This window comes from Somniosus microcephalus, chromosome 12, assembly GCF_052327205.1.
Source record: "Somniosus microcephalus isolate GS21.2 chromosome 12, FLI_Smic_1.0, whole genome shotgun sequence".
In the NCBI taxonomy this organism is placed as follows: Eukaryota; Metazoa; Chordata; class Chondrichthyes; order Squaliformes; family Somniosidae; genus Somniosus; species Somniosus microcephalus.
The window spans coordinates 71,014,984-71,039,189 of record NC_140998.1 but is presented as its reverse complement, the minus strand read 5'-3'; the positions used below and the strand labels follow the sequence as shown (position 1 = coordinate 71,039,189).

The 24,206-nt window shown below is 45.4% G+C and overlaps 1 protein-coding gene across 2 annotated transcripts in view; it reads right to left on the bottom strand.

The window, feature by feature from the left end:
* kif26ab (kinesin family member 26Ab) overlaps positions 1-24,206 on the bottom strand; it is a 246,052-nt gene that overhangs the window by 99,791 nt on the left and 122,055 nt on the right. For both annotated transcript variants that reach the window (XM_086003101.1, XM_086003100.1), the window contains exon 4: positions 13,579-13,748. In XM_086003101.1, the coding sequence (XP_085859227.1) occupies positions 13,579-13,748 (170 nt within the window). The remainder of the gene's footprint in view (positions 1-13,578; positions 13,749-24,206) is intronic.

Below are 24,206 nucleotides of genomic sequence, written 5' to 3'. Positions count from 1 at the left end.
TCTTTCAAACCGAGGCCCCGTCTGCTCTCTCAAGTGGGCGTAAAAGATCCCATGGCACTATTTCAAAGAAGAGCAGGAGAGTTATCCCCGGTGTCCTGACAAACATTTATCCCTCAATCAACATCACTAAAACAGATTTTCTGGTCATTAGCACATTGCTGTTTGTGGGAGCTTGCTATGTGCAAATTAGCGGCTGCGTTTCCTACATGTAAAGCGATTTGCGACATCCAGTGGTCGTGAAAGGCGTTATATAAATGCAAGTCTTTCTTTTCTTTATTTCGCTCTGTGAGCAACCACATGGGAAATCAAATTGTACTTTTTAAAACCAAAAAACGAATTCAACCTTACTGCTGTATTACCTTTCTGTTTTCTTCTGCTATTGTTACAGCTGTTCCAGATGTTCCGCCTACCTATGTACCAGTCAGCATCAAGGAATGGAGTTGAATGTAAAGGATTTGACCTATACAGTATCCTTGTTAATTATATTATTTTTCCAGATTGGATTTTTCGCAATGCATAAATTTCCAGTGACATTTCAACAGCAAGTTTCATTTCTTTGATTTACCAATTCAAGTAGTAAAATGTACAAAAGACAGTACAGACACAGGCTATGTGACTGTTGGTTCCAGGGCGTAAACAGCCTTGGTCATAACCACGATTAAAAGTTAAGTTTGTTAAACTAATATTCAACTATAGAAACAAAGCGTACACCTGAATGAAAAAGGGCTGCATTTATAAAGCACCTTCTTACACCGTTCACAAATGTCTGTTTCATAAACAATCAATCAATACACTATGGGGAAGAGATTTTCCGGGGCCATTTTTGGGCCCAGACTCGGCACAGCGCAGGTAGCAATGTTTCTTCTAATCTGCGCGGCTGTACAGATTTCTGCAGGTCCTGCGCAGCCCAGGACTGGCTTTTCCAATGTTAAGTTTCGCGCGAATCTGTAAATGGGCCACGCAACCAAAAAATAAATTGGGGGAACATTGGGAGGCAGGCCTGAGGCCTGGCTGAAATTGGGCCTCGGCCCTCATCTGATTAATGTGAACGAGCTGCCACTGCCCGTCACATCTCCGCGAGCAGCTCACGCATCTCAGACAACCGATTTTGAGCCACTTGCCCAGTTAGCAGCAGCACTCAGCTAAGTGCCGGGGAGGGGCGGGGGGGGGGAGGGGTGGTGGACAACAGGAGGGGGCTGAGTGTGGCTTCCAGCTTTTGTCAGGAATGCTGCGGACCTGGGAGGAGCACTCCTACCCATCCCGGCTCCACATGAATTTAAAAAAATTAAACTTACCTTTTTGGCGATGGCCACTTGCAAAGCAACATGCCTGGAAAACCTGAGCAGACCAGCCCAACCAACACCTGCTCCACTCGGGCAGCCCAATTTCCGAGAGGTCCTAAAGCAGGCGTTAGGCCCCTGATTAGCATATGCAAGGTCCTCAAGAGTGCACATCATCATAGATGGCACATACTTGGCCATTAGGTCCTCTCACACCAACCCCAGGGCTAAGATCAACTGAAAGGGCTTCTACTCTATTAATATCCCACAATGGCATTTATTAGGTAGGGAATTGCAGGTTTTCGATCAGTGAATAACAAAAGTAGAAAATAACCAATCAGAAAGGAGAAAAACAAATTAAGGGACTTTGGTGCCAGGAATTAAAATTACAATATTTATCACAGCCACAAAACGTTTGGACAGAGGGGTAGAAATATCGATAGATAAAGACCGATATAAAACATACCAGTGAAGATCACTGTAGTACCAAAGCAAAACAGATGTGGTAGGTTCTGGTTGTCAGAGCATTTTCTCTTTAATGTAACTAATATAACCTGAAATACAACCCACGTGGAATTTCAAGCTAAATTTGGTAAAACATAAATAGATACAGCACATCAGAACTCAATTTTACACTCTTTGAAGTGGATTTGTTATGCAGGAACACATTAAATTGGCAGAAGATTTGTTCTGCAGATGACAAAACAAAAGATTATACAGTACCACTGACAGCAGAAGGACAGAGATGAGAAGATGAAAAGGCCGATTTTACATATTTGCAGTACTGGCATGAAGCCTCACCCACCAGTCACACATATCAGGAAAGTCTGGGTGCACTGCCCACAATTTTCTCTCCATTAAAGTGAATGAATGGCAGTCAAGACTCCCCACTGGGACCATACCTTTTTAAAATCGACCCAAAAATGTCACAGCTGCAGTGAAGATAGTTACAATTGTAGACAAACTGGCAACTGGTCAGTTATCAAAACACAACATTTGAAGTGAATATCTAGACAACAATATGTAATATTTTACTGAATGAACACACTTTGCAAAACTGAATTTTTAGAATTAATGCAAAATGTACAGAGCCATAAATAATTTCCCCAGCTTTCTATTATTAATGCTTTTAATGGTTGTCTTCATTACAATAAAATTATCCTCTACGCATTATCAGAAACTTATGCAGGTGTTGAAAGCAATGATAGCCGACACTTATATATTTTTAAGGAACCTATTTGTTTTGTTTTTAAAAATGTTGCACCTCTACAAACAAATGTTTTCCATTTTTCTTTGCTAATGTGATATTTCTCATCATTTGTGAATGATAACACAGTAGAGCTGTGCTCATTTTGACAAGCTTAAAATGGTTGCAGAAAAAGCTTGTCAGTAAAAAGGTTATGCTTTTTTAGTTCCAATTGTTTCCTCTTTCCTCCCCCCCGCTCCCAAGTGATGCATGCTGGGTACGCTGTATGGCTGGGGGTGTCCAAGCTTTTCACAAGTGGTTCAACGTGCCACAACCAGTAATGGTGCATGCATGATTGAATCTGTTTTGCATCAGTGGAATAGTGATTAAACTAGTTCAACTAGTGCTTCTTGGATTCATTGGACTGTGCCAATTCCAACTCCTTCAACTCTCTCCTTCATTCCAACATCAACATGTTCACGCTTTCTAGCGGAGGTCATCGGACAGCAATCAAGAGCAGGAATCCTGGCTGATTGCTCCCCTCCCTAGCCCTGGATCATTGAGGCCAATCATAATGCCCCCCAACCACCACCCAAGCTGAGCTCACCTAACTCAGCATAATCAAGGATTGCATCCAGGACCTCCTTACCTTGTCTGGCTCGGTAGTATACCAGATGATGCATTTACCCAATGAGCCACCATATATATATACATATACATACATACATACAGGAAACTCTTGGTGCCGGTTGATCAAAAATTCCGGATGACGGAGAGGGTTATCTACCGAGGCTATTTTTAACAAAGAAAAATTTAAAAAATCAAGCAATGTGCAGTATACGGTAATTGGGTACTCACCTACAGAATGTTGTGTTAAATGGATGGTGGAAGATGCTTGATTAAGTACAGTACTGCCAGTTGAGGGTAATGCAATGCAATGACTACCAGCAGCATGGGAGACACACAGTACCCCTGTAAAATGGCGGATCAGAAGAGACTACCGGCAGAGCGGGAGAGTCAGACTCCTGTTACGGGGGTATTGAGGTGTTCCGACTTCCGACAGCGCCAAGAAGCCGAGTAGTGGCAGTTTGGAGAACTACCCCCACTGACTAACTCGGCCACCATGGGAGACTCGGACTCGGCAACATTGTCGGTTATTGAGGTGTTGTTTTCGGAGTGAGAATTTTGCCGCTTAATAGAGAATTCCGGATATTTAGGTACCGTTTAAACGAGAGTTTCCTGTATATTAAAAGATGTATATGACATCTTTACTGCTGTAAAAATATATTTGCATGGAAGGTTTTTGCTTCTGGGAGACGGGTGTAAAATTTGTTATTAATAAAAAAATCAGAACAGCCCTTTCAGTGATTCTGTTGCTCATTTTAGCGCTCTGCTAATAGGGCCCATGTCTTTCTCCCCTGAGCATAACATAGCGCTAAAAAAATGTATGCGCCTGACCTCCATTTGCAACAAGTACATCCATATAATTTAATTGTTATAATATGCGAGATTGGTCAGGTGATGCTGGGGCTATAAAAGTAATGAAAAAGCCCCCAAAAAATCTTGTGCAAAAATAACAGAGCATAAACACCAAGGTATTGTGCAATTTTAAAAACAAAGCCTCCTCCAGTCTTCTTGTTGGTAATATTTGTATATCTCTCTCAATTATATCACTTACCTTGGAGAATTTTGGGCTATTCCCGTCTTACATTCTTGTTTTGCAGTATAATTATCGTGTAGGCAATATCATTTTTAGCAAATAGTAATGTGATGGAAGTTTCAATGGTTCAGAAAACATGCTAAACCAACCAGAACTAAATTAATCTGACCTCTTCCCTTTGCTAACAGAAGCCTGGTTTCTCATCTTAATACATCTATTACTACACAATGCACTTGCATGATTGAGAACAGGATTTAAGCCCCATTTAGATTACAGCTAATTGTATTAAACAGACAAGGCACTTTCCTTCCAAATGAGCCAAAAAAAAATAAAGATGCAGAATTGATTAAAATAAGAACCTGATAAAATGGGTTTATTCTAAATCACACTGTTCATCTCAGGACTCATCTAAAAGTAGCTAAACCAATCTACATATCTGAACCAGGAGAAAAGAAGCATCCAGGAGTTATCAAAAATGTTGAAAGTGCTCAGTTTGTTGACCTCAGCTGGGGCAGCAGTGGAGCAACACAATTGGCCTAAGCACCCTTGGGCTAACGAGGGGAAAGTCAGGCATTGTTCTTGCTCCTAGTCGCCAGCCAGTGACTCCCACTGCCCCTCTTTTGGAGTTGCATGTGCATGGACATTGGGTGAAGACAGGATTGAGTTTTTCTATGATGCCCTCTGCAGCCAAATAGCCTGCCGGCATTCCTGGAAGGTGGGTGCACAGCCCTGTTTTTTGGCCACCTTTGCTTTTGATAGCCCAACACACCGGAATTTACACTGCAGGCTGGGGTGGTTCTGCTATCAAAGATGCAGCTTACCACTGTACGTCACCTCAGGTAGTAGCTGAATTGCGATATTCACATTAGAGGCGATTTTATCTAATGGTGTAGACTGGGCGACAGTCTGTTCTTGCCATTTTGAGGCCTGGGCCTCATTTACATTGCAACGGCAAGCTGCAGGCACCAAACAAGCATCCCACTGCAACTCACTGGCCTGGGAGGGCATGAAATCAGCTGGCTCCCATTCTAAGCTGGTCCATAGTTCGAGCTGGGGAGGGGTTGGGTGGGAGGGCAAAGGTGGTCCCTTTAAAGATTAGTTAGGCCACTCTCTACCCAGTAAAAATGGGTGGAATGGACGTTGATTCACATATTATAAGTAGCACCCCACCACCCCCCCACCCCCCTGCCTGATACAGGCGGACACTCTGGCTGCCCATTCAGAACACTACCAAGATGGCAGTGGGCAGAGTGGCAACATAAATGGGGCGGTAAGTGACCTAACGCCGTATTCAAGCTGCTACTGCCCAGTTTACGGCAGGCAGAGGGAGTTTAATATCGATGCTTAGGATTTTGTCACCAGTGGAAGCAATGACAGCAGTTAAAAACTCCAAATATTAATGGATAATAAATCTACACCACATCCTGATAGAAACTAAACTGCTAAATGTTTTCCCCTTCCTTAAGAATTATAAAACAAAAGCCCAACAATTAGAGATTTGCAACTAAATACTCCTGAAATTTTTGTAGGTTATATTACTACATAATATTTTGAAACTTGTCACAAAACAGTCACTGCAGAGATCATCGTGTTCAAGTGCAGGGCACAAGATCACACTGGTCACTTCTATTTTTGATGTTTTGTTTCTTGCTTTTAGCACTATCCATCGCACCTACTTAGAGCCTGGGATTAACCTCATGCAGAAGTGGCTTTTTGTCTTTTAATGCATTCATAAGATGAATAAATTTCCTTCCTTTGATGTCTTTTGGGAAGTATTCTAGCCGTATAGAATTGAGCTATTAGTTGCTGACCCTTTCTGACCATGCAGCCCACTGACACTCCCATTAGTGTGAATTCAATATGACCAGCTAGCCCATTATCACCTCACATTTGTCTTATTTAAATACGAATCAGTGACCTTTAGCTTTCAAAGTCAACCAGTATGTACACAACAACTTGTTTGGTATATTATGCTGCTGTCACTTGTTCTCATGTGAATAATTTGGTATAAAATGCAAACCTAGGTGGAAAATACACAAATATTTAACACCGACTTTCCTCAGAATCTATGTATCCTGTTTCTCACTTCCCTTACATTCAATGCCCATCCCCCAACATGTATTTTATTTGCAAACAAGCCACAGCAATTCTTAATACAATTCATTGTCAAGGGCAAAGTTTAAGTTCTATACACTACATTTGGAATAGAGGGGAATGGATAATCCTTCTTATGATACATCTGTTACTATGGTTACTTTTCAAGGTCATGTGTCAGTAGGTTGAATCGTAATACACATAGATGCAAATTTGCTCCACAAAAATTCAGCAGTGCTGATCATAAATGGCTTTGAGGACACTTTGAGCCAAAAGGTAGGCATTACATTTTTTATGAACTCTACATACTGTGTAAAAAGCATTTTCTTTAAAAATGGAGTTCAGGATAAATGGATGATCTGTCCTCTTTAGGAAATACTTTAGCTCTTTTATCCAGTTGGCAGATTGGTTATGGAGTTTAATGCAAGTGGCCAACAAGAAAACCAGTCTGCTTATTGTTGTTAAATCAGTCACAACAGCACTTATTCTCCAGTAATACTGACATGAGCACCTCCCCACCCAGCCCCCTCCCCTCACATTTCCCCAGCTACCAGTAGAAATGCTACCAGGCTGTCAGCAGTGAACTGATATAAAGTCTGATAGGACTACCTGCATAGATAACCTGCTTCTGAATTCTGAAACTTCCATTCAACTGCACTGTTGATGTAGTGGCCCCAATTTTCAATCCAGGTGGATTCCCCGCTCAGTTAAAATTACAGCCGGGTCTCAATGATGTCATTGGGCCGCAACATGCATGCGTAAAGAAGGCCCCTGTTGGCTTTGGACGTATGTCCTTGCTGCCCGCTCAGGAGAGCGGGTTAAAATTGCAGATGTTGCGATCATGGCGGCTTTCGGACAGGTAAGAGCCAGGGCGATTTTAACTGCCCACCTGCCAGGTTTCTGCTGAGCAAGTAGGGTTCAAATTGCCCCCACAGTAAACAGATAACATGGCATCACTGCAGTAACAAACTAATTAAGGCAGATTCAAGACACACCAGCAGAGTTCTAAATCACTGGACCCCAGTCTCAATATAAAAATGAGACATGAGAAAAATTAATGAGCAAAAGGAGTAAGGTTGTCTTCCTAGCAATGTTTAGCTAGAACCCATCTGATCATTAGAGTTAAAACAAATTGAAGCCTCTAACACAGTTTATAGGTACTGTACTAATTGAGCAGTGAAATGCACTGAAGAACACCACATTAGTCATTTTTCAGCACTGGTGTTACTGATATGCATTTTGCTGCCATTTCATTAGGAACATACTGCCTCAATACACTAATCATATGCTCAGTCACAGAACAATCAGTACATTGAGCATCAGCAAGCTGTGGCCCCACAGCTAAAGCTGATAAGGTATCTGTTCTTTTGAGTAACCTCAATTATATAGAAGGCATTTCATGGTTGATCCTAATGACCAAATGCTTATCACTGACCCATCAAGTGTCAGTGACTGCCATATGGTTTAAGATTACGTAGGCTGCATTCTGCTATCACTGCTATTGACTCGAGATGGAACATACTCAGCAACAATTTATCTCTAAACACCAACTATGCTAAGAAAAAAATAAGGTATAGTATTTTGTCAACATCCTTAAATAAACAACTATCTAACAATTTTGCAGGTTAATAATCATAAGCTAGCACTGTACATTTTTCAGATTAACAAAATTAAACAGGTTGTTAAATGTCCTTTGAAATTTGTGAATATTTACAGTTGTTTGCACCTGCCATTATTTGAGCAGCACTGTCCTAGAGTATTCCTCATTCACCCCAGCAATACATCGTCAATATAATGCAGGAACATTTGTTCAGCTTACTATCCTAACTAGGTTTTTAACTTCTTTGATGAGTTTTTCATTCAATATCAAAAAACAGCACAGCTAATTGATACTTTAATGACTTCAGTTCAATGAACTGTACACTGTACAACATTTGTTTTACCAGTTTAAAAATACCTGACAATATTTTCCTCTGTGCATTAAATTCACAAGTGCAAGTGACATGAAGGTCACCTTTCTCGTGCATTTCAAAACATTACCCTACAATTTGCATCAGCATTAATATACATCACCCAACAAATGGTTAAATGTCACGAGTGTGCTAAAATTTGCATACCTGTAACTTTGTTGCATCTTAAATGAGAATTGCATACACAGTGTAACATTTAGAAGATTCTTGATAAATCGGTCCCTTTGATGTGGTCGCTTTGATCTTTTGATCCTACCTCTACCAAACTTACAAATTGCTCATCGCAACGCATATTAAAATAGCAGTACTTTGTGCTTATATTTTCATCAGATTCTTTCATAGAAATAAGTTACCATTTCCGTAAGAAACTAAAATTTGATTAAAAAAATACAGTCCCTATAATGGGCATGTTGGTGCTAACACGATTTGCCCGCTACAAGGAGTGGAAATAAAGCAACATCCTTGCTACTGGTTATTACAATGGCAACAATGTGGTAGCTGGAGGGAGGCACTGAGTGCAGTGCTTGTTTTGGGAGGCAGGGAGGCTACAGAAACAAATTGGTGCCTGCAAGAGGGTTCAACAGCGCATCCTGTAGCATCTCTTTCAAGAATGGTCCGGTGACGGCTCTCCTCCAAACCAGATTTTGCTGGAGCAGGGCTGGAGCATGCCCCATAAGTTAGACTTGTTTGAGCACACTTTGGCCTAGAAATTCAGTATAGCCACGTTTGGGGCGCTACAGCCGGGCGGCCGCTAAAGTTTGCGCCCGGCGCAACTTCGCGCCACCTTCGCCGATATTCAGTGGCATCGCCCCAAGAGGTTGCTGCTGCGCTAAAACAGGCGATGCACGACTATCATTAGGCGCTAAGCCGGCGGCCCGGGGCGAAACCCCCGAGGGCGAGCACAGCGCAGGTGCGGCGAGCTGCTGATTGACGGCAGACACTCTGGCGCCGGTGAGCTCTTAAAGGGGGAGGGTGGATTTGTGTTTTTTGAAAGGCCGAGACTGGTCGATTTGTGTTTTTTGAAAGGCCGAGACTGGTCGATTTGTGTTTTTTGGGGGGGCTTCTCTCCATTAGTTTGTAATGTGGGAAGGGCAGAGGTTTCAAAGAAATAAATGTTCTTAAATCGCACTGTCCATGCTTTCTTTTGGAAGTCCTGGTTGCCCTGCTCGGCTGAGGGCTTGTGGAGCGGCTACATTCTTCTTGTGCCAGCACAAGCCATTCCCTGAGAGGGGGCCTAGAACCGACGTTCAATAAGCCGCCGACGGGCGGCCCTTGCACTTTCTGCTTCCCTCCTGTGCTGGTCCTCCTCCTCCTCCTCCTCCTCCTCTGGTGGTCCTCCAATGTCTGGTGGCAGTGGCTGAGTCCTGCGGATAGCCAGGTTGTGCAGCATGCAGCACACGACCACGAAATGGGAGACTCGCTCAGGCGAATACTGTAGGGCTCCTCCGGAACGATCCAGACAGCGGAACCGTTGCTTCAGGACGCCGATTGTTTGCTCAATGATGTTCCTGGTTGCTTGATGGCTGTCATTGTATCCCTCTTCAGCAGGGGTGCTGGGCGCACGGAGCAGGGTCATCAGCCAGGTGCACAAAGGATAGCCTTTGTCCCCGAGAAGCCATCCTCGTGGGTGAGGCTGGGCCTGGAACATGTCTGCCACAGAAGTCTGGCGCAGGATGAAGGCATCGTGGCTGCTGCCTGGAAAGCGGGCATTGACAGCTAGGATGAGCTGCCTGTGGTCACACACCAACTGCACATTGAGCGAATGGTAGCCCTTCCGGTTGCGGTAATCCTCGGCATTCTCCAGAGGTGCCCGCAAAGCCACATGCGTGCAGTCAATGGCGCCCTGCACCATGGGGAAGCCTGCTAATGCTGCAAAGCCCATTGCACGCTGTTGCTGCTTGACAAGGGCCATGGAGAAGGAGATGAATGGATGTCTCCTTCTGAAAAGGGCATTGGTCACCTGGCGGATGCAGCAATGCACGGCAAACTGGGAGATGTTGGAAATGTCCCCAGTAGCGGATTGGAAGGAGCCGGTGGCATAGAAGTTGAGAGACACCGTCACCTTCACTGCCACCGACAGAGACGTCCTGCTCCTCAGATGTGGCTGCAGATCTCTGCGAAGCAGGTGGCAGATCTCAGTGACCACCGCCCTTCGGAATCGCAGCCTCCGAACACACTGCTCGTCAGACATGTTCAGATATGAGAACTGCTGGCGGTATACCCTGGGTGGGTAAGGCCTCCTTTGCCGACGCCTGTTGCCCCCTCTCTGTCTGGCCATGTCTGCCACTCTCTCACGGCGTCTGTGAGCCCTTTGAATGCAATGGAGAAGGCCAACATTTGCACCCATTGCAGCCCCCATTATATGTTTCCAATCAATGATATGGCTCTGAAGTTAAAAACAAGTGGAAAGCTGTGGCCTGAAGCCACAAGTACCTGTGCGAGTGTTCAGCCAAACCAGAAAGCTCTCTACCTTTGTCTCTCTGCAAAGATCCATCTCTCACAAAGAAGGAGTGTTGCAAAATGGCTGCCTTTTCTACTGCAGGAGGAGTGCCCTTTAATTTGCGCCCCCCGCGCCCCGCAGCGACTGAGAACCGTTCCCCTATACCAGTCGCTAGGGGCGCCAGGCGCACAATAGGCCGGCGCCACTGAATTTCCGGTTGGGGCGAACAAAGGGCGTTGCACGATGAAATGACGTCAGGATCTGCGCGCGCAGCTGAGTGCGCGCAAAGGCTTTGCGCCGCCGCTAAATCTTTACTGAAGATGGGGAGAGGCGCAGATCGCGCTGCGCCCGGCCGCTAGCCGCCTAGCGCCCCACATCTCCTCCTCCTAAGGCGCTAGCGGCTGGCGCAAACAACTGAATTTCTAGGCCTCTAAGTTTTAAAATATTTAGCCCACAAAGTTGCTGGAAGTGTGAGCTGTTAAGTGGGAGCTATAGGACATCTGGGACCTAGGTGAACAACAGGACGAATAGTGTATCTCCTTAACCAATGAGATTAAAAGATTGAGAAAAAACCAGAGGAAGGACTAAGAAGGAGGGTGAATTAGAGTGGGTGGATTCAATATCAAATCAGGTACAGAAAGAGAAATAAAGAGAAGGAAAGAAAGATTAGATTAAGAGAGAGAGAAAAGGAAACAGAAAGGAAATGTAATTTTAAAAATACATTTAAAATTTGACATTTTTAAAATCTCCGAAAACAATTCACAACCTGAAGTAATGAGACACACTTATAATTGTTCACATTCTGAACAAGAGAACTCTTCCTCTAAATAAAGGGTTACCACAAAAATACAAGAGGCCACAGCACAGCACTACTGTAATTCATGAAATGCCCAGAACCCTGAGAAATAAATTCTTTTGTGAACTTAAAAGTATACAAATTGCATAGTGTAGTCACTGTAGCAAAAGCTTTTATACAAAACATGTTTGAATCCATTATTTCTGACATTAGACATTAACTGAGATATGTACATTGTTTTGACTGACCCACATGGCAAAGATAGTCAATTTATATCATGACAGTAACAACTGCCTAGAGTCAATGTATCATTTCTTTTCATTTCAGTTCAGAACAGTAAATATTACTTGTGTAGCATTTTTCCTCACACAATAGTGGATTCTTGTTCATGGACCTAAACTGAATAAGGTTTCAATTTCATTCTAGAGTGAGAGGAAAAGAACAATAGGATTTAAAGGCTGCAGAGGACCTTCGATCAGGTCAACATTATTCTACCCATTTGTCCACCAAGATTTATATTTGAAATATTGATTAAAAAAATTCATAGTTTTGGCATGTCAGAAATGGTAATATTTTACATATCTTGCTGGAATAGAGTGATTTAGATTTTCAATGTTTTAAAGCCCGGACCCACTTTGTCACACAGTGAGAGGATTTTGGTTTTCCCAGTGATTTCGCATACATTGTGGTCACTCTATGGAAGAGGTTCCCTAGGGAAACGGTGAAAGCAAATAGTGTTGATTTATTCAAATGCAAGTTAGATAGATTTAGTTCAGAAAATAATATTTTGGGATACAATATATGAGTAATTTGAGACATGACATGTGGTATATGCAGCTTGGGAGTCTTTGGACCTATGGTTCCCAAAGCTCTCCACCACTGGCGGGTTTTCCTCGCCACATGTCTGGGTCTATTGTGGACTAATTGACAGATTTATTACCTAGAATAGTCAAAAGCTCCATTATTGTTCATAGAATGATACAGCATGGAAGGCAGCCATTCGGCCCATCGGCCTGTGCCGGCTCTTTGGTAGAGCTATCGAATTAATCCCTCTCCCCTGCTCTTTCCCCATAAATGTTTTCCCTTCAGGTATTTATGTTGTATCGCGTGACTACCAGGTTGGTAGAAGGCGAACTAGATGGACCTTGGTTTTTTTTCAATCTAGAAATTCCCATGTTCCTACGTCAACTGCAGATCTCAACCAGCCCATCTGAAATGCTATTCAGGAGAGAAGAGGACCTTCTCCTGGGATTGCGAAAATAAAACAGGATGCTGTTACACACCCAGCAGTTTTAAAAGAAGCTTGGGCAGAGGTCTGGTAACATGTGGCTTTGTCATTCAGCTGGAGACTAGCGTATGATAGGAGAGAAGAAGGGGGTAGATCCTGATCTAGTGTAAAACGGCCGGACCTGCTGTGCTTTCCAGCAAAAAAAATGTTTTTTGTCTGTTTTTTTGTTCTTCACACAGACCCCAGCATCTGCAACATTTGACCCCTTGTGACCCCACCTCATTGTTCTTTGATGTAATGTTTTCCTGACTGACCTGTTTGGACACCATTCACACCTTTGATTGCTGTGACTATCTCTCTGTCGAGGTGTGATAAATGGCAGTTAGAAAGATTACCTGTAATCATCTGACATTATTCACTGACTATATAAGCTGTGTCTTTATGCATCTGTCCACTTCACCTGACGAAGGAGCAGCGCTCCGAAAGCTTGTGACTTCAAATAAAGCTGTTGGACTATAACCTGGTGTTGTGTGACTTCTTACATTTGTCCACCCCAGTCCAACTCCGGCATCTCCACACCAGTGTAAAACGGGTGATAGCGAGTCGGGAGCCTGCATTACAGCTCTCCTGATTTCTATTGCCATTGAGCTCAAAGTCAAGATCTGCCCCAAGGAGACAAGAGAAAAATAATTTACAAAATGAGGGGACAGAGAAATAAAGTGTATCAAATTATCCAAAAATATTGCCCTTAAAATTCATTTCTAAAGGTTAGCCAATATCCGTCATTCCTGCAAATTTATTGGCTGATTAAAATTATTTTGTTTCTGAAGTATTTTTTGTGAAAAATCATGCTGACCAACCAAGATTTGACAATGTTTAGCCTAGATTACTGCTTCCCAGCGATTTGAATGAAACGACCAATACCTGATGAAGAAAGAAGCTGCAGCTGAAGTGCCCGAAGAAATCCTGCCAGGTAGTAATGAATTCTGGGAGGCTGGCGGGCCTGTTACCCAGGCTTGACTGCTGCTGTTCGGTGGGATGATGGTTTCTTGAGGCAAGCCTTCTTTTCCACTCTCTGTCATTGTTGTCTGTGCCTAAAAACGAAAAATAAATAGCAAAGGGTGGATGACAGACTGACTTGTAAAGCATTTTGCTTTATATCATCATTGGTTAGCTCCCCCATTTGTTGCAGCGGTTACAATAGTGACAACTAAAATTAAATAAGGTGGACAAGCATGTCTTACAATGCCCGGTATTAGAGGTTACAACCATGAATTCACTAGACAAGCAGTATACAACTAAGAGGCTTTGGTCAGAGTAATGCACAGTTAAACAGTTTGACAACCATGAAGTAATGGAGAAATATAAACCGATTTCCATTATTGTCACACATTTTATCATTCAATTGCAGAGCTGCTTGCCTTTTGTTATGAATATCTGCCATACATGGTTTCTCAGTAGTCCATCACCTAGGGTTACTACCTGTTTAAGGGATAGCTCATACAAGTGTAATGAATCAAACCGTTTGCAAGATCATTCAACTTTCCTTTTTGAAAATGTCTTTTTTTTAAAAACACTGTCAATGTTATATATATATTTTTAAATATAATAAATTTAAAAATGCTAAATACTGTACTCCCATTGAACAGATACCACTGAATGTCTTCCAAGTACAGCTGCTCCTGGTTTTTATCATTGAGGTATATATACACACTGGATAGGTTGATCTAAAACAACAATTTGGTATAACTATAGAAGTACAGTGAAATGAAATCCTTTCCAAATGCTAGATGAAATAGCCTACACTAAAACAAGAATGGTGGGCATTTTAATAATTTTATTCAATTACAAAAGCAGACTCATTATATACTCTTAAGAACAGCACTCGATTAAGGAAGTAAGATCACATCCAAAGTAAATGCATGTCTTCACTAACTGAATATGGAAAGAGATATTTTGGAACAAAGATGAGGAAAGAACGAAAGGTGACATCTTTAAAACAAGACCCTTGGCATTAATAAGGAAAGCATTCCCAGTTCTGTTGATTTGTAAGAAGTATGCATGATAACAATGGCAAGCTATAATCTCAGGACACAACTGGTAGCAACTGGGCATTTATTTCCTTGTAATCTGAATAGTCAGAACTGTACTAAGACACCTAATGTAGTAGGCTAATGGTCAATGTGATAATATGGATGAAAGAGTTTCAGATACATAAGCTTCTTCTATACTAATTTAATTCTTCCTTTCATCAGTTGAATCAATAAACACATACTTATTAAGTTTTAGATAAGCTTGATGCTTTAGATCTATTTTGAAGGCATTGAAGATTAATCCAGGAACACATGTAAAAATAGATGAAACGTATTTAAGGAGACTAGCTATATAATGCTGACCATATGAAGTTAAGGAGTGAAAAGGTACACACACCACTACTGAGGCTGTAGCTCATTCTGAACAATGTTTCCCAATCTACCAATTAAGGCCACACTGTCATCTTTACTGGACCACAGTGACTATTCTTAGCTCGGCCTCTTACAGATCATATCCCTCTGGCCTATTCAAGTTTCCAGCAATGCTACAGCAGTTAATCCTCATTTCCAAGTGTCTTCCATAAGGATGTCAATGGATGGCAGCGCCTATACTAAGGCAGTAATTTGTAAAGTAAAACTATACATCAAACAGTCTCAGTCACTCTATCAAAGTCAATGAACGGAAACATGCAGCAGTTGAACAGGAACTGTGTCTTATGTGAGCTGCTAATCATGAAAAGCAATCTCCTGGAAAAAAAATAAGTAACTAAATAAAAGCTGTCAACAGTTTTTAAATTCTGTAGTTTGAATTCCCATGGCTTCTACCATATGTGTAATAATCTTTAGCCCACTGTCAGTCCAAAGCCATGCCAATGAACAGGGACAAATGTGTGGCTGCTGCTAATCATGTGTGTAGTGCAGAGGAGCAGCAAAAGTCCATGTGGTGCAGGTAAAACTAAAGAGACATCCACTGTTTCTTAGATCTTCTTTGCCTAATGTCATTGAAATTGCCTAAAGATATATCAATTCCAGCAATGAATTTCCATTTACAGTTGAGTGCGATGCCTCAGGCCCTCCAGATAAGACTTCTCCTGAATAGAACTGCTTATAACAAAAATATACTCTTTTGATTCAACTATGAAAAAGAAGAAAAATCAACTGGCTTGCCCTTTAAAGTACGCGGACAGTGTTTTGTTAACTCACAAAGTCCGTCTGTTTCTTTTGTCTGAATGTCTCCTATTTTCTTCTCTAATTATGCAAACCTGCTTTTCGTCAGCAAGTGTGTTTATCAATATCAGCACTGTGCAAGAATAGAGCCAACTGATTCCTGCAAAATGCTTTGTGGTTTCACAATCAATGCCTCCCAACACCCTTCATTTAAATATTAAATTGTATAAAGTGACTTTTAGCGTGCTTGCATTTCATGCTATTATTACCCTTTCTCTAAAGATGGGGTTTTAAACAAAACACACGCAGTATTGTCACAAGAATTAATGCTGTGGACCACTGAATGCTGTTTACTTACAGAACCATGAATTTCTTATTGTCACATTTAACCTGAAGGTCACACAACTAAGGGAAGTGTTTCACTGTTTACTAAGTAACACAGACGTGCTATGTCGTAATTTTTACTCATCGCAATGCACTGACAGAAGGTACACATTGGAGAAGTGAGGAATTTAGCAAGTCTGTGACAACCTTCTTTGGGATTTGTTCAGATGTTTACCCAGAATAGGTACATAACTTTAAAGTCCCGAATGAGCTTGGTCCTGCATTTTACAGCCTTCTGCTCAGCCATAAACCTAGGACAAAAGCTAAGCCTGCTTTGTTGCTAATCCATCAATTGTGTACAATGAAACCGTAAGTTTAATAATGTTTGAACAGGCAAATCCTTTCCAAATTACTCATAACTGGCTGACGGAAAATGCGCAATGTCTGCTTTCACATTAAATTTCTAATTCAGTAAGAACTCAGTACAAATACAGAACTACATAGGTACAAGAGTAGGCTATTCAGCCCCTCGAGCCTGTTCCGCCATTCATTCAGATCATGGCTGATCTGTACCTCAACTCCATTTACCCACGTTTGATCCATATCCCTTGATACCCTTACCTAGCAAAAGTCTATGGCCTAGAAATTCAGTTGGCTGCGCCAGGCGCTAACGCCAAAAAAGGGCTATATTTCCGTCGATAAAGCCTTAGCGCCGGAATGCAGACCGATCTGCGCCGACGCCCAAATTCATTTGAGATTTAGCGCCGGCGCAAAGTGTTAGCGCCCGCTCGGGTGCGCGCGCAGCTTATGACGTCATATCCTCGCGCAACGCTGTTTTAGCGCCCCAAACCGGAAATTGAGTGGCGCCCGCCCAATGTGGGCGTGGCGCTATTAGGAATTGTAAAATGGAACGTTGCAGAGGCCCTGTGGGCCTCGGGCAGCGCAAATTAAAGGGCACCTCCACTGACCTATAAAGCCCAGCCATTTTGCTGCAATGACTTCACTGCTTTGGATTTCTACACGGAGACCAAGGGACAGAGATTCCAGATTTGGGACAAGATAGGAGAGGTCTTTTTGGCTTCTGGCCAATGCTTTGACATTTGACTCTTGCTGATTTCACTGTTGCGACCTTGATTATGGGGGCTGCATGGGGGGCCAACATTGAGTTGCAGCATTATGTGCGGAGGGCTCGCAGACGCTGTGAGAGACGGGCAGCCATGCGTAGACACAGAAGGGCCATCAGGCGTCGCCAACGTAGGCCTTACGCACCCAGGCATTACCGGCAGCAGGTGTCCTATGTCACCATGTCTGCGGCACTTTGTGTAAAGAGGCTGCGCTTCAGAAGGGAGGTGGTTGGAGAGATCTGCCAGCTGCTTCACGCAGATTTGCAGCCACAGCTCATGTCCAGGGCGTCTCTCTCGGTGGAAGTGAAGGTCACGGTGGCTCTCAGCTTTTATGCAAGCGGCTCGTTCCAAGCCGCTGCTGGGGACATCGCGAACATCTCCCAGTTCGCCGCACATCGCTGCATCCGGCAGGTCACCGATGCACTGTTCGCGAGGAGACACCAGTTCATCTCCTTCCCCATGACCCAACAGAGGCAGCAGCAGCGTGCAGTGGGATTTGGCAGGATCGCGGGCTTCCCCATGGTGCAGGGCGCCATTGACTGCACGCATGTGGCTATGCGGGCACCTATAGACAATCCCGAGGTTTACCGCAACCGCAAGGGCTACCATTCCCTCAATGTGCAGCTGGTGTGTGACCACAGGCAGCGCATCCTAGCTGTAAATGCCCGCTTCCCAGGAAGCAGCCACGATGCTTTTATCCTGCGCCAGACTACTGTGGCTGACATGTTCCAGGCACAGCCTCCACCAAGGGGATGGCTTATCGGGGACAAGGGCTACCCTTTGTGCACATGGCTCATGACCCCGCTCCGCGTGCCCAGGACCCCAGCGGAGGACTCATACAACGAAAGCCATCAAGCAACAAGGAACGTCATAGAGCAAACCATAGGCGTCCTCAAGCAACGCTTCCGCTGCCTGGATCGCTCCGGCGGCTCTCTACAGTATTCGCCGGATAGAGTGTCCCAGTTCGTCGTCGTGTGCTGCATGCTGCACAACCTGGCTATCCGCCGGACGCAGGCACTGCCACCTGACATTGCACCACCACCTGAGGAGGACGAGCAGGAGGACCATCAGGAGGAGGAGGGGGAGGAGGAGGAGGAGCAGGCCAGGAGGGGGCCAGAAGGCCCAAGGGCCATACGCCGGGGGCTTATTGCTCGACACTTCTAGGCCCGCTGTGAGGGAATGGCCTGTGGGAATGAGCGCACCTGAAGGCAGCCGCTCCGGAAGCCGTCAGCCGGTTAACGCAGCAAACACTTGAAACATGACACCTGGACAAGCTGAATAAATAAAAACCTTTATTTAACAAACTGAGGCCCCTTCCCACATGAAACTCAAAAACACAGAACACACCCAAAAAACAGTCACAAACATATGTCACTCCCCCAACCTGGGGAGGACTAACAAAAGTTGGCCATCCACATGGCTTTCAACATTGGCCGTAACAAAAAAAGGGCCCCCCTCGCCAACAGAAAGACCCCCATAAAAACAAAAAATGCCTTCAATTTCGGCCATCCACAAAAATCAGCCCCCAAAACACAATCCCCCCCATATATACAATGCCGCAGAGACCACACTCTAGCGGCTGTGCCGAGAGGGCGAGTCCTTAGAGAGCCTTCCCCGGCCCCTGCCCGGCCTGCTGCTCCGCCTCAACGTGGGCCCTGTGGCGGCCTCAAGGCTGGGGGAAGGCTCATGAGGGCCCCCATGCGTCGCGACAGATGCCCTTGGGGGTCGGCCAACACGACGCACGTCCCGGGAGGGGCCGGCTGCTGACTGGTTCGGCTGTGGCTGGCCAGCATCAGTGGCAGCAGCAGCTCCTCGCACCCTGGCTGGGGGAGTGGCAGTGTCGGATGCTCCAAGGGGGGCAAGCTGGCTGCTGCCAGGCGCGCGAGGCTCAGCAGACACAGTGGCAGTCGTCCGGCCTGGCAGTTCAGCTGGCACAGCTATGTGCTGGAGGCCAGCCCGCTGTGTTGCAGCAGGGCGGCGGGTGCGGGTGCGACGCCTCTGCGTCAAAGCGAGTGTGGCAGAAGTCAGTGACCGCACTGCCCGGGTATGTGCCTCCAGCTGCTGTGACAGTGTGTCAAAGGAACCACCTCTCTGGCGACTCTCCTCCTGCAGTGCCGCGAGTAGTTCGACCCCCCTGGCGTGCGCTGCGGCCAGTTGCTCCACCCCCCTGGCCTGTGATTGCCCGAATGCTGCCACACTCTGAGCCAGGGACTCGATGGCGTGCGGCATCTGCTGCACAACCCTCATGAACTCATGGTGGCGCCGGTCAGACGCCACCGAGATCTCTTGCAGGAGGCGCACCTCCTGGCCGAGGCCACTCTCTGGACTGGAGAGAGGACTCTGCAGCTGGGGAGAAGCCGGCCGAGCTGGCCGACCCCTGCCGCCTGCCTGGACCCCACTGCAAGCAGGATCTGCCCTCCCCTGCAACACCTCCCCCTGGCTCTCCTGCATGCCAGACGTCCCCCCTTCATTGCCATCCCCTGGCACGGCTGAGGGCTCGCCCGATGGGCCGGCTTCCTCCTCGTCCTGGACGTCCTCCTCCTCCAAGGGCCTGGCACCCGGCACCTCAGGGACCACCTCCTCCTCAGCAGCTGAAAGCAGGAAGGCACAAGAGTAGCTTTAAAGTGAGGACAGGGCGTCAGCGAGGGACGCCTGAGCGGTGGCATTATGCGCATTTGTCCGTCAGTGGGAAAGGATTTAGATCGGAAGCACTAGGGCAACGAGAGAGCTGCAAGCGGTCATCTCCTTACCAGTGGCTCCCAGCACAGGGTCCGCATCCCCGATGGCTACAGGGCCAGTCACCCGGGGACGCAGGAGTCCAGCGACGCTCTCCTCCAGAGCACTTAGAGCCTGGTAGTGGGGCCGTCCACCACCGGTCTCCACCCGGCCGCGCGCATTTCTTGCCAGCTTGGCCTGCAAGAGAAAGGGCGGACTCTAAGTACAGTGTGGTGCCCTGTTGCTGTGTGTACTGCCTCCCATGGTGGAATAGCCTGGCCAGTGTGGTCAGTGCAGAAAGTGCTGTTGATGATCATGCCAGTGGCATTGCTGCGTGAGGAGGGCTGCCCATTATGCCTTTGAGGTCCCTTTGCCCATAGTGTGAGGCTCACATGCAAGGATGAGGAGGACAGTGGAAAGGGTACTCACCTTCACCAGCCGACAGAGGTCATTGAACTTTTTGCGGCACTGGTCCGCAGTCCTGGGCACATCTGAGTTTCAGGAGACCCTGCGTGCGATGCTCCTCCAGGCTTTCCTGAACTCTCTCCTGGGAGCCTTTCTGCCATTGTCCGGGCACAAGATGAGTCTTCTCTCCTGGACAGCATCAATCAGCACCCTCAGTGCATGGTCTGAGAAGCGCTGGGCTCTTTCACGGGCCATCTCCATCTGTCCTGGCGCTATTTTGTCCCACCAGCACTGTTGAGGCCTAGCAGCAGGGCTCCAGTGTGCAGGGCGTGGCAGCAGTCAAAGTTGACCCTTCCCCCTTTAAGAGCAGGCCGGCGTCAGGGTGTCTGCTGTCAAGCAACACATGACCGCACCTGCGCTGCGCCCGGCATCGGCGTTATCAGGCCGCAGCGCCGGTTTAGCGCCGGAACCGAGCATTGCAACGCCGGTTTCAGCGCTCGCCAAAACTCTTGGCCAAATCCACTGAATTTCGGCGCGGTTGCCTGCAGTTTCCGGCGGGCGCTAAATTTACTGAACGCCCGACTTTAGCGCCCCAAAACTGTGCAAACTGAATTTCTAGGCCATAATCTCAGTCTTGAAAATTTCAACCGACCCAGCATTCACAGCCTTTTTGGAAGAGAGATTTCCAGATTTTCAGTAACGGCTATTGTGTTGCTATGCTAGTGACTTCAGTCTATCACTATGTACTGCTATGGTGCGTCACTCTCAGAGCCCCTTGCCTCTGCTGCTCCTCTTCCTTTGCCATTAATATGCAGAACAAGGGTATGCCAATTGCAAAGGCCATTCCAGCTGCTTAGTCCTTCTCAACATGTGGGGGAGGTGGGCGGGGAACCGAAACATTGAATGTACTGAGAGTGACAGCACTTTGTTTAAGTTTAGTGCAGGTCCCAGTTAAAAAAAAAACCAGAAATCTCAGTTACACCCATTTCAGGTGACTTCGGGCCATGCTGCGCCTACATTTTTGGGTGTAGATCTACACCAGCGTAAATCCAGGAAACTCACATGAGCTGGTCTTTTACATAGGGGCAGGGCTATGTAAATGAGCATCAGAGAGTTTCGGCACATGTATCTTGAAAGTGCCTCAAATGATTGAGGTAATTCACGTGTATCGGTGTTGCCGTGTAAAACCAGCGTAAATCAGTTAGGCACAAATTTCTTCGGTTAAAAATTGGTGCAATGCCACTCTCACTCTGTAGTTATGCTGAAACTTTCCAGGAAATTCTGGGCTATAGTCTACAACTATGTATGCCAACAGTCTACTTGATGTTTAATTGTTCAGTATACCGATTTGGATGCTGTTGAGGGGGATGACTTACCAGAGGAAGGCAGCAGCAGCCAACTTCCCGGCACCAGGGGTGCTTCTGCTGCTCAGGAAGAGAGGAAAAAAAGTGGGAGAGCAATATTGGTAGGGGATTCTATCGAAAGGGGTACAGATAGGCGTTTCTGTGGCCGTAGACGTGACTCCAGGATGGTTTGTTGCCTCCCTGGTGCCAGGGTCAAGGATGTCACTGAACGGCTGCAGGGCATTCTGAAGGGGGAGGGTGAACAGTCAGAGGTCGTGGTTCACATTGGGACCAATGACGTGGGTAGGAAGAGAGATGAGGTCCTGCAGCAAGAATTTAGGGAGCTAGGTAGCAGATTAAAGAGCAGGACCTCAAAGGTTGTAATCTCTGGATTACTCCCGGTGCCACGTGCTAGTGAATATAGGAATAGGAGGATAGAGCAGATGAATGCGTGGCTAAAGAGTTGGTGCAGGAGGGAGGGCTTTAGTTTCCTGGATCACTGGGCCTGCTTCTGGGGAAGGTGGGACTTGTACAAGTCGGACAGGTTGCACCTGAACCAGAGCGGGACAAATATCCTTGCGGGGAGGTTTGCTAGCACTGTTCGGGGGGGTTTAAACTAAAATGGCAGGGGGTTGGGAACCTGAGCAGGGAGACAGAGGAAAGGGAAACAGGGATAAAAGCAAAAGATAGGAAGGAGAAAAACAAAATCAGAGAAATCAACGGTTTAAATCAAACGTGACCACAGTAAATAATAATTCTAATAGGTCTAAGAGCGTTAAAAAAACAAGCCTGAAGGCTTTGTGTCTTAATGCGAGGAGCATTTGTAATAAGGTGGACGAATTGGCTGCGCAAATAGAGGTAAATGAATATGATTTGGTTGGGATTACGGAAACATGGCTCAAGGATGGCCAAGACTGGGAACTCAACATCCAGGGGTATTCGATATTCAGGAAAGATAGGCAAAAAGGAAAGGGAGGTGGGGTAGCATTACTGGTTAAAGAAGGGATTAATACAATTGTAATGAAGGATATTAGCTCTGATGATGTGGAATCTGTATGGGTAGAATTGAGAAATACTAAGGGGAAAAAAACATTAGTGGGAGTGGTATATAGACCTCCCAACAGTAAGGCGGAGGTTGGGGATGGCATTAAAAGGGAAATTAAAGAAGCGTGCAATAAGGGCACAGCAGTCATCATGGGTGACTTTAATCTACATATAGATTGGGCCAACCAAATTAGTAACAATACTGTGGAGGAGGAATTCCTGGAGTGTTTACGGGATGGTTTCCTGGACCAATATGTCGAGGAACCAACCAGAGATCAGGCCATCTTAGACTGGGTATTATGTAATGACAAAGGATTAATTAGCAATCTTGTTGTACGAGGCCCCTTGGGTCTGAGCGATCATAATATGATCGAATTCTTCATTAAGATGGAGAATGAAGTAGTTGACTCAGAGACTAGGGTCCTCAATTTAAATAAAGGAAACTACGATGGTCTGAGGAGCGAGTTGGGTAGGATTGATTGGGGAATGGCACTCAAAGGGTTAACGGTGGATAGGCAATGGCAAACATTCAAAGACCGAATGGATGAGCTACAGAATTTGTTCATCCCAGTTTGGCATAAAAATAAAACAAAAAAGGTGACTCAACTGTGGCTAACAAGGGAAATTAGGGATAGCATAAGATCCAATGAGACGACATATAAATTGGCCAGAAAAAGCAATAATCCTGAGGATTGGGAGCAGTTTAGGATTCAACAAAGGAGGACAAAGGGATTAATTAAGAAAGGGAAAATAGAATATGAGAGTAAGCTAGCTGGGAACATAAAAACTGACTGTAAAAGCTTTTATAGATATGTGAAGAGAAAAAGATTGGTGAAGTCAAGCGTAGGTCCCTTACAGTCAGAATCAGGGGAATTTATAATGGGAAACAAAGAAATGGCAGACCAACTAAATTCATACTTTGGTTCTGTCTTCACAAAGGAGGACACAAATAACCTCCCAGAGATGCCAGGGAATATAGGGCCTGATGAAAGGGTGGAACTGAAAGAAATCAGTATTTGTAGGGAAATGGTGTTAGGAAAATTGATGGGACTAAAGGCCGATAAATCCCCAGGGCCTGATGGTCTACATCCCAGGGTACTTAAGGAAGTGGCCCTAGAGATAGTGGATGCATTGCTGGTCATCTTTCAGAACTCGATAGACTCTGGAACAGTACCCATGGATTGGAGGGTAGCTAATGTTACCCCACTATTCAAAATAGGTGGTCGAGAAAAAGCGGGGAATTATAGACCAGTAAGCCTGACATCGGTAGTGGGGAAAATGCTAGAATCTATTATAAAAGATGTAATAGCAGAGCACTTGGTAAGCAGTGACAGGATCGGACAAAGTCAACATGGATTTACAAAAGGTAAATCATGCTTGACTAATCTACTGGAATT